Source organism: Cryptotermes secundus, unplaced genomic scaffold (assembly GCF_002891405.2).
Source record: "Cryptotermes secundus unplaced genomic scaffold, Csec_1.0 scaffold1647, whole genome shotgun sequence".
Lineage (NCBI taxonomy): Eukaryota > Metazoa > Arthropoda > Insecta > Blattodea > Kalotermitidae > Cryptotermes > Cryptotermes secundus.
Window position 1 is genome coordinate 580274 of NW_019726261.1, and position 11319 is coordinate 591592.

Here is an 11319-nt window from a genome sequence, read left to right on the forward strand (position 1 = left end):
TAACAGATCCTGGACACACCGTGTATGATTGAAACATCACTTATACTTATTGTTAAATCACTTCATAACTTGCCATTTTTTATACTCTTCTTCAAAGTATTCCCCGGTGATATTATTTTCAATCTTCAGTTACAGTGCTTGAACTTCTTTTAGCTAACACCACTTTCTACCTGGCTTCTGTCCAAACCTAACTAATATTAGAGATTAAAATTGAAATGCTTGCATTACTAGTTATCATGTAGCTCAAAATTTTCAAATTCCTCTGAAATTATTGTATATTCAAATATTCGGAATGAAATTTTCTATTACTTTATCCATTAGGTGATCAAAAATTCATTGCCAAATTTACAACCCTCATATAATTGGCCTTCTTTTAGTCTGTTTTAATGCATAGCTTTATTTCATATGAATAATGTAGTGTGAAATTTCCTACTGTTTTACCACTAATCGGAGTGCTTTAAGAATAAATTCAACTCTTTTTTTGGTTGCTTCAAATTTGATGAAGTTTATTCTTGGTATGATCAATTTTTAATTAAAATTCTTTGTTGTATAGCATATTTTGAAGTTATACGTTGTTATCAGGTAGACAAGATAAAATATTTTATAGTATTTAATGCAAGATTATAGATATAATAGATTTTATGGTTTAGAGGCAGACATTTCCTTTTTCATAACCCTATCATTGAGCAACATGAGTGTGGCCTGTTTTACCTCTGAATTCTGTTACAGACATGGGTGTCAGAGTTGCCATTTGACCAGTTGTTAGGAAAAATAGTGTGAATACCATGATACTGGAAAAATCCCTGTATATTTGTACTTGTAACTTCTTATTCTTATCATGATGGCCTTGCTTACATTGATGTTAAACAAGAATCCAAACTTTATTATGGATTTGGGGAGGGGGTTAAGAAAGTGGTAAGTAACAAGGTGACCACAGAAGATAAATTTGTGTGGCAGTGATGACTCATGAATCATATTGACATGAACTGTGATATTTGAGTGGTGACATGTTTTGACACATACATCTGCTAGGTGTTTGAATGTTAAAAGGAAGTACTTTTATAACAGAAATTATGTGCATTAGAAGTTAAAGGTATATTATCAAACATATGGAATATAAAGAAATTTCTGAATTGTAATTATTCTTACCATTCTTAAAATGGTGTGTGTGTGTCACACGTGCACATACCTCAAAGAGGGATGAGTTGGGTGGGCATGTTGTATACATAGGGAAGGTAATAAATGCATACAATTTTTGGTCAGAATTCAGAAAGGAAGAGACCACTGGGAAGACCTAGGTGTAGATAAGAGGATATATGAAATGAATTTTTAACCCATTCATTTCTTCTGAAAAAGTCTTATCATGGGTTGTGTGGCTTTAAAATCTGGTCACTATGTGTAATAGTCCATATAGCCATTTGTATTTGATTTACTAGCTGATAATGTCTAAAGAGGAAAATTTATGAAGAGCAGAGGTATGTGGCCTCAAAACTTTGCTGCCTACATTGGTGTAATCTGAATCATGAATGTTGTAATATGAGTACCATCTTATTTCATATTACAGGTACTGAAATCTGATTTATGTAATAACTGAGGGGGCATTTAAGTCAGAAGTGAATGGGCTAAAAGAATATTGTGGGATAGTGTGACTGGATTCACCTGGCTTGGAGCATGGACTGTGGTATCTTTTGAACAGAGTAGGGAATTTCTCCAATAACTGATCAACTGTTAACTTCTCAAGAAGGGCTCTGCTCCATGGAGTTAGGTAGTTTGTGTGCATGCACAGGCTGAAACATACAATCTCAATATATTGGTGTTAAGGTAACATAGAAAATAGTGGAACAAAGTCAAGTGCCATGAACCTTGGTAAGATATATGAGAGAGTTCCAGAACCTTTTTCTCCTGCCCTCACCTCACATGTTCAGGTATTTCAGAATATAAATGGCTGCCCTGCTGATACAAGTATTTTGTTAAACTGACACTGTTTGTTGCAATTCTTGTAGCTGTGTCTGGACATCTACTTGGTGCGTGAGAGCGGAGAGCTGGACCTAGAGGAAGATCTGTTTGCCAAGCTGGTATTCCTGTATCGCTCACCAGAGACACTTATCAAGTGGACACGGCCACGTGAGGAGGGTGAAGGAGAAGAGGGCAATGCACAGCCCGTGATTGCCCAGTAGGCCTGCCACATGGTCTTAAACATGGTGCACAGATCATGCTCACACAACTGAACTGAGATATTGATCAGTGTATAGGCCAGTAGCAGCCGCAATCTGGTGCTGTGTAGACTCCAGTATGTAATAATCACTACACTGATGATTGAAGGATCATACTATCCAACATCTGATGTGTACAATGTAGTGGTAATTCAGAATAGCATATGAACTTGACTGAAATGAACTTAGTGGACAGTAAAACCCTGCTTATATGAATGAAGAACAGGATATGCCAGTGAGGAACTAGGAAAGAATTGTGTTCTTTAAATCTCCCTATATCCTTGCTGCTTAGGCATGTTATGTTGGTCCTTCTTCAGATTATGCAAACTAGCTCTCTTGGTCCATACTGAAGTCATCAGCTGTAGCAATTTACTGGTCATCATTCACAGTAACAGGATTACAGGGTCTGAGATGGTGATATTATATTGGTAATTTTAATGTGGCTATGGGGATGTGTACAGTTGAGTGATGCAGCACTTGCACCTTTTCCAGTTTGTTTCATTTATTGAGAAGGCTGTGTCTCTTTCATTTTGAGCCATCTTTTATTGTGATTCAATATGCCTCTTCCACCTGACCACTGTCATATGATGGTACACCTTCCTGATACACAGCAGTCATCTGGTCATGATCCCCCTGGCAGACTTCCCTTGCAAAGGCAGGAACCATATCACAGCACGAGCCTCCACTTCCTCAACCTACATTGCCATTTTGTTTCTGCCCCTTCCGGTGGCTCCCTCTGTCCACTTGGCATGGGAAAATTAGACTGTTCAGCAAGCTGAGGAAATGGGCTGTCTCCTATATAGAATGATATTTTGGAATTATGATTTTGTCATGGTGATAATTAAAACATTATAACTTCGCATCGTACTAGTAAGTCTTTTCATTTTAACATGTGGTATGCTTTTATTGCAGAAGGATTTGAAATAAAAGAAACTGCATATTCAGTCTCACTCTGATAAATTTGACATATTTATGTCTTGCATTTCTTTGCAGCTTATAATATGATTTGTAGTAATATTTAGAAAAAAGGTCTTAATGTGTTCAGAACCCTAATTCTGCAGATGTGAAATTAATCTGGTGTGGTCTTGCATGTGGCCTACTGCAAGACAATATCCACTTTATCTGCTATGATGTCAGGTTACTCATAATTTCTGAAGTGACACAATCTGGTGTCGTTGGATGTAGAGACTTCCCACATGCATCACATTCACTACATATTTAGGTTGCACTCTGTTCCCCCCCCATGTTATCAAATGTTACAAAATTATTTTTTACAGATTTTTATAAATGTAATATAGTGCAGTGTGTGTACTTATATATGTATATAGTTGGTTTAGATTTGCTTTATGTGTAAAAAAATCCCATAATTGTTTTTGTCATATTTATGAAATTCCTAGCGGCATTAATGTAATAGCTGTTACACTTTCCAAGCCTCTGAATTTTAACTTCCAGTTACATTGCTAAATTAAGCATTTCTCTGGAAGAGCTCTTTCAGTGTTATTTCCCTGACTCCAGTCTGTAAGGGCGACTTGCATAAAAGAGAACTTCAGAAATACAGCTGAAATGTACTGGCTGTTTAACAAGTCCATAGTCTAACAGTATGTTTCATATGCCATGCTTTTATAGAAGCTCTTTAACCTTTAAAGTACAGACTTTTAAATTGTCGAGAGCCTGCTGCAGCCAGAATTTAAATGGCCCTAAGTCTTCAAAGTTGCAGACTTTCAGAAAAAACTACATGCAGTAGAACTTGGTTATAACGTCATCAAAGGGACCTAAAAATAGTGTCGTTATAAACGAATGTCTTTGTAACCGAAATGGGCACTTCCACAGTAGCCTTATGTTAGTCATGTAAAAATCTACCAAAAACAGAGTTAAAATTTTGCATTTTTTTAGTGAAATACGTAGTTAAGTACAGACTAACTTAACATTAACGTGGAATTGCCCAAATGTGTAATATCAAAGACATATTACAGCACTTTTCACTGACAATACACACCGCACTAATACTGTAAATTAAAGGTAGGCCTACACACCAAATTACAGTAGATTACATCAATTGTTGTGCCTGTACCTAGATACGAGTACAGTAATCAGTTATCTTCATCTGTTTCCTGTTACTTGCCCAACATACACTTTCTAAATTACGTTCAATGTACATATCAGAGAAATTCAGGAATGAAAATGATGTTACATACGAGGTTGATGCATTTGTGCATGTCGTACTAAGCAAAGTATAAAAACAGTTGCTTTATGAGGAATTAGTTCGTACCATTGAATATTTGATGCAATAGACAAGGTGTCGCAGAAACTGATGTTGCTATAACCAAGTTTTACTGTTTTATGCAATATAGAAATATGAACTAAAAACAGCCTGAAAAACAATATAATTTTCTACATATACACAAAGGAGCAGTTTTTAGAAATGAAAATATACTGTGATTATTTTGTCATGAAATGCAAAATATCATTTTTATTATATATATTATGATATTCCAAAGGGCTTACTTACCTATAGTTTTTTCTCGAAACTTCAGACATGTTGATTTTGTAAAAAATAATCACACTATATACAATAATCCTTTGTTCAGACTGTACGCAAGTTAGAACTGCGTCACTTCACAGTTTATGATAACTCTGTTCAGTGCTCACACTCTGATGGGCGTGTACCACTGGTCGAAGCAGTGCTCGACACACAGACCAACATCACACTTTTTACAATAGAAGAGGGTGCTCCTGGTTTACTATTGGATGACCAGTGTTGTGAATGTTTCACCTCTAGTCGACTCAGTTTGGCCCCAGATGAACTTGGCCTCCCCTCAGAAACGCCACTGACCGTGAAATTCGCCTCATGCGACTGTACAAATTTCTCACTATGATTTCATGGAATTTTTATGTGTCATTTTTCCACCACATGACTTGTGTAATAAATAGGCATTGAGAATAGTCATGTCTATAAGGTGGAAAAACAATTTCTTTTTCCATGTCCTCCGGGCAATTCCATAACTATCCTGTCAGATTTATCCACAAAGCCCATATGTGCATTCTTGTCTTCAATGGCTTTATACCTCTACCGAGATACAAAATAAAAATGTTTTATAAATAAATAATTTACAATCCGACACTGACTTTCTGACTGATAATTTGCTACTGAAAACAAATCCTTGAAAGCCCTGGAAGCACTAATCTGCACAGATGAATATTTACTCCTCAGCTCTCAAAACAAAGCTGTGCCCTATTTGGCTGACCAGTCATAAACAATCATATCTAAGCGTAAATTGTATCGGAACCAGTACCATCATAAATGATTTCATTGTTCAGAGTTAAAGAATGAACCACTGACTTGACCTTGCATGGGTTTGCTGTGGTTTCAACCCAAAGATCAAACTGTCAGCGCTCCCAAAGAGAGGACGTGTACTGCGTTAGATAAATCTAACATTCGGCCACAGTGGAGTGTCACTTCCTGTTAGATATATCTAACATTCATACATTAAAGGTTAAAAGTGTAACACTAAATGTTAATATCAGGAAACAGATGTAATACATTTTGAACATTAACATAATAATATTTGTTTTGGTTCCAGTACTGAAAATGGTATGTTTACTTTCAGTACCCAAGAAAAAATTCATTATTGAGACAGGACGATTCAGTGCCATATGTGATACATATGTGAGTAGTTTGTACGTGAGTGAAGGAGGTGAATATTATTGAGGTACAGTATTGGATAGCAAGTTAATATTATGATTGAAGAAGGCACATGAGAGATAGATTTATATTGGTCTAAGCTGCATAGGGCAAGAGGGAACATGATCTATGAATGTGAATTATTTAATAATTTTATAATGAATATCTTTAAAAAAATATCAATATTTGAAATGTATGTTCTGATGTGCAGTTTCCCAATAAAGGTTATCACTACCAAAGGAACTAACTGCCTGTAGCAAAGGCCAGAATTTGGGACCTACAACATAAGGTGTAGGCAGTTCACTGTGGCATATGAGGAGCCCTTCTGTGGTACATAGAAGTAGACTAATTATTCAGGATACCGCAATGATTTAATTTGGCCAGAAGTCAGATTCTGTAGCTTGGAGGTGAAGACAGCTGTCACCACTTTTTAAAATTGGAACAGTATTTGAAAACATATTTGTGGGGGGTGCATAGCAGTGTATGGCATAAGTAACAATATCAAACATTTGAGAACACCAACCACTTCAGTCTCTTCGTAGAGGTGAATAAAGATGGCTTGGATGGATGTATGTTAATATAAAACATGTTCAGAAATGAATAGTATAAACAAGCTCATTTTCAGTCTTGAGTCACACTGAGGGGGCTTGTGCCATTTTCCATTCCATTTATCTGTGGAACCCAGCTTCGCACTTCTTTACTGAATATTGAAGCAGAGTTTCTCCGAAACAGACTGTTCTTTATAACATAAGATGCTGTGTGCCTCAGAAAGCTCATACATTCACTGTAAAAAGTTTAAAAATTTAAAACAGTATAGTTTTGAGGTAAGCTTCTAAAATCCGTGCTAGTTCTAGAAAAGGAAGATTATAAGAGTGTAATGAAAACCAAACTGTTATAAAGCACAATTTTAGTTGCTTAGCTTTTTAATAAATTCCAGTGTAAATACTGGATGTAACCTTAATCGCACAGTCTAAGAGGTTCCTCCTGAGTGCCTTAGATATAGTGCACATCACTTGAGCATTTAGAGCAGTTTTTCATTATGTCATGGCTCAAGTTGTGTGAGTTCATTACTTTTCCTTTGCCTGAGTCCCAATGTTGCAGAACTGCCTTGGTCCTCACTTTTCAAGACTTTCTTTAAAACTTTTCTCAAAACTTACTGTTCAGTAATTAATTATTCATACCTCATGTTTCAAGTTGCCAAAGTGACACAATACTGAAATTAGTTCTGAGACCAGCCCAGTCACTTGTCCAGATTGGTACTGAGTTAAATTCATGGAGTTTGCCTCATTGGTTCTCATATGCCTTAATGGCATGGTGCTTTTAAACAGGGACATTATACATACACCTCATATCTCTGGTTCTGATCAACATATATACTATGTACACTCGGAGTCAACTGTAATTTTGTAATACAGTACAGTTACTAGCACACTACTTGTCAATTTTAATCTCTCTTTAAAATTCTCAAACACCTATACTACTTATTCTAATTTGCAGCCATGTTTTTTTTTCAAATTTATATACCTTGATAGAAATTCTAGTATATTTGCTTCACTTTTTAAAAAATTGGAGGCTCATAAATTTCTGACAGGATTTTCTGCTTCCTGTATGCAATATTTATTCTTAACATATCTTTTTGCAGGCCATCTTAACAATTGCTATGAAGGAGATTTTATAAATAACAGTTTCCCATGAGAACATGTATATGATAGTTATCTAAGGTTATTTAAAACTAAATGTCAGTTTACAATATTATATTTAAGCATCCTGTTGCACTTTATACGATATATGATATAACTCTGTCCTAAGTGCAAACTATATTTATAGGTCTTTTGTTTTGTTCTTCTTTATACACTACATGTTTCGGCCCCAAACGGCCATCATCAGGTGTATACATTCATGTATCTCTTACACTGCACTTATTTATAACATTTAAAATTTAAAAACATAGGTCTTCCTGATTAGCACTTATAAAGCAGCACACAATACATCAGACAGCACACGTAGTAAAGATAAGCAGCGGCATGCACACAAGGAGACTACACAGAATAACACCTATACAGTACTAGAAACAAGAAGCCACTGCAGCACTATAGACACAGGGCAAGTAACCCTGACATTTTTAAATTTTAAAATTTAGAGAAAACTTTTTAAAGGATTTAAAATTAGAACCGAAGATTTTATAAGTACTAATCATGAAGACCTATGTTTTTAAATTTTAAATGTTATAAATAAGTGCAGTGTAACAGATACGTGAGTGTATACACCTGATGATGGCCGTTTGGGGCCGAAACATGTAGTGTGTAAAGAAGAACAAAACGAAAGACCTATAAATATAGTTTGCACTTAGGACAGAGTTATATCATATAAATGTCAGTTAATGTCACATCTTATCGCAGTGGACATATATATAGGTCAAGAAAATTCCAAGCTGAAAGGGGATATAATTTTCTCATTTCAACTGTTAATGTTCTTGTGGAAGTGATGGTTACAAGAAATTCAAAATATGAGGTATTTGGTCTTTATTTGTAGTTATAGATCCTGCACACACATATTGCAGTGGGGTGAACAGTGATGAGGTTTTTAAAGTGTACTATATAATTCAACCCAATTTTTTCATTGACAGTTTCTAGCATTAAGCCATAATGTATTGCACTAGACGTACATAATTACAATCAGACTTTGAGTTGTAATAAATACAGCATATTTGCAAGGCCTAAAATTATATTGTACCTTAAAGACATCTATGAGAACATTCATTATAAATTCAAAAAATATAGTCATTTGGAACTGGAAATTTTCATTAATAGTGAAAGTGGTGTGCTGTCAGTTAGAATGGATCTGTAGTTAAAATAAAATACTACAAATTACATCTAGAAAAATTCTAGCGTAATTCTATGTTTACAAAACAATATTGTAACCCACACAGTGTTTACTATATGCATCACTGGTTTTAATATTAAAAATCTCTGCGTGTACCCACAGAGCATACTTATGTGTTTGACATGATTCTCAGAATAAATAGAAAATTAATCAGCTGGGTTTTGTAATGAAGATACATTGTTTTCTGTGAAGCTTGAATTTTAGTTTGAAATAATAGATGAACTTCAGACTTCTGAGGATTAAAGGGGAGAACCTGGTTAGATAAAGTGCTTTCAAAATTATTCAACACCATTGAACACTTGCTCATATACAAGTGCTCATGTACAAGTAAGTGTATGAACACAAAAAAAAACGTTATCTCTCTGCCTGTCTAATTAACCACTGTGCCATATAGGTGAATGAATAGATCCACGTTTTCTTGGCATTGAAACTAGTTGGAGATGAGTGGTCAGCTTCAAGCCCCGGCCGCTTTACCCCTAGGCTAAGAGTCCCCAGTACCGATTGGCAAGGAGGCTGGGTGGGCCCCAGAACAAGTCTGGAAGAGAAAATAGAAAATTAAAATGCCAGAGTTATTGTCCACATTAGCAGAGAAAAGAACCAATAAAATATTGTTAATTCTGTTTTTGTAATAAGACATTTTGAACTATAATTAAGCTCACTACATTTCACAGTGTAATTAGATAACGTGCTAGTTATATACATATCACCTATGACTGTTGGCATCTGGAGGTTTGCATACATATGCAAATTTGAAATTAAAGTAAATATTATGCTAAAACGTCTATGTCTTAACACAGTCTGTCAGTAATGCAACTAGTGAAGACAACACCACAGAGGGAACAACGCACAGGCAAGAGGCATATTACAGATTGCAGACGTAACAGAATAACGGGCTAATGAACATAAAAACAAGCTGCTGCAATAAAACACCTGGAGAGAAACACGTAGTTCTAAACAAGTGAACGATATCCCTTGTGAGGTGGAATAGAATTTCCCAAAAGTAATAAAAATTTTAATGGATTTTATTTTATTATATTAAGTGTACTACAGCATGTGATTTTAGTGCATATTAATGCAGTGTAGCAGTTTTAGTATATTAAGACATCTGAAGATGTCCATCTAGGGCTGAAACATGTTGTGTTAAAAGTGTAAGTGGAAGAAAAAGGAACAATTTGTTGCATTATTGACAGACTGCATTGGAGGACATGCCCGCAGAAAAATGTTACATGTTGAGTGTTTTGTGAATTTGCTCATGGGAATGTGCATAAGCACACACTCACATACATCCATGTGTATAGACATCTTCAGAAGCATAATTTAACATGACAAGCATTTTTCAGTGTTTGGATGAATACTAGAAAGTACAAATTTTGGAGTAAATGTGTATGTCCCATTATCAAATTTCATAGCATAAAAAATGACAGATTCACTTATCAGGTAATATTTCTGTAACCATCTCACTTCTGCCGCTGTGTTTGTTTTTCATCTCATATCTTGTCAGCTTGCATAATCTGCCAGTGTTCAGCATTGTCAATATACTTAGGGACTGAAATAGTAACTTAAGTGCATTATTTTCTTCTGTAATAAACTGTGCCTTGATTACCTCCAGGGCTTCAGACTCTTGTATCCTGATACTTCTAAATATGTGGAAAATGTTGGGATTCTGTTAGGGTTTATTGTTTGTTAATAAAACTTTTTCCATCCTGTTCTTTAATATTAATACCGTTTGTTTGGAACAGTCTGTTGTGCAGTAGGTATGGCAGAACACAAATTCCAATAGCATCTGTTATATTTTCTGTTGACACAGGGCAAGTAAGTAATTCAGTGTTATTAATCTCCCCATCTATCACCACCTAGCAGACTGGCAGTGGATCTTCTTGAAAGGTTATTCATCTGGTCAAGGAATAATAATAATAATAATAATAATAATAATAATTCAATTCTTTATTATTTATGTGCCAAGTCAATAGCTACAAGGCCAATTACAGACAGAGCACAGTGTAAATACAATTACATTATGGACAATCACAACTTAAAGTCAAAGACAAATTACAGGCAAGCACTGGAGGAAAAACATATTAATGCAGACAATAAACAATAATAATAATAATTTCATTAACATAAACCTAAGTTGTTATTGAGAACTGAGAAACGAAACGCATAAATATTTAAATGTGAAATGAAAGGTATATTTAGAGAGGATGATGATAATTCAGTTTAACATTCATTTAACATTGAACAATGCAAAGTCTCTGAAATACCGAGTAGGAACTTTATGTCATGATTTTGCCCTACATTTTAGTGACGAGACAGCAACATATACTCAGTGTTTACTTCTAGACCAACCTCTTTACTTACGTCAATTAAAGTTTGTGCGTTTTCCTTTATGGTATCTACATTATCACCCAGTAGGTTCACATCATCGGCGTAGGCCAACAGCTGATGTGTCTCGTTTAATTTCAGTCCCACCTGGTTTCGCTGGACCTTCTTAATGACATATTCTAAAGCAAAGTTGAAAAGGTGTGGCGATACAGCATCTCC

At 35.2% G+C, this 11319-nt stretch overlaps 1 protein-coding gene across 7 annotated transcripts in view; it reads left to right on the forward strand.

The window, feature by feature from the left end:
• LOC111864158 (piezo-type mechanosensitive ion channel component) overlaps positions 1 to 3757 on the forward strand; it is a 288244-nt gene extending 284487 nt beyond the window's left edge. For all 7 annotated transcript variants that reach the window (XM_023851212.2, XM_023851215.2, XM_023851216.2 and 4 more), the window contains one exon: positions 2004 to 3757. In XM_023851212.2, coding sequence (XP_023706980.1) covers positions 2004 to 2177 — 174 coding nt within the window. In that variant the 3' untranslated portion in view covers positions 2178 to 3757. The remainder of the gene's footprint in view (positions 1 to 2003) is intronic.
• The last annotated feature ends 7562 nt before the right edge of the window (positions 3758 to 11319 follow it).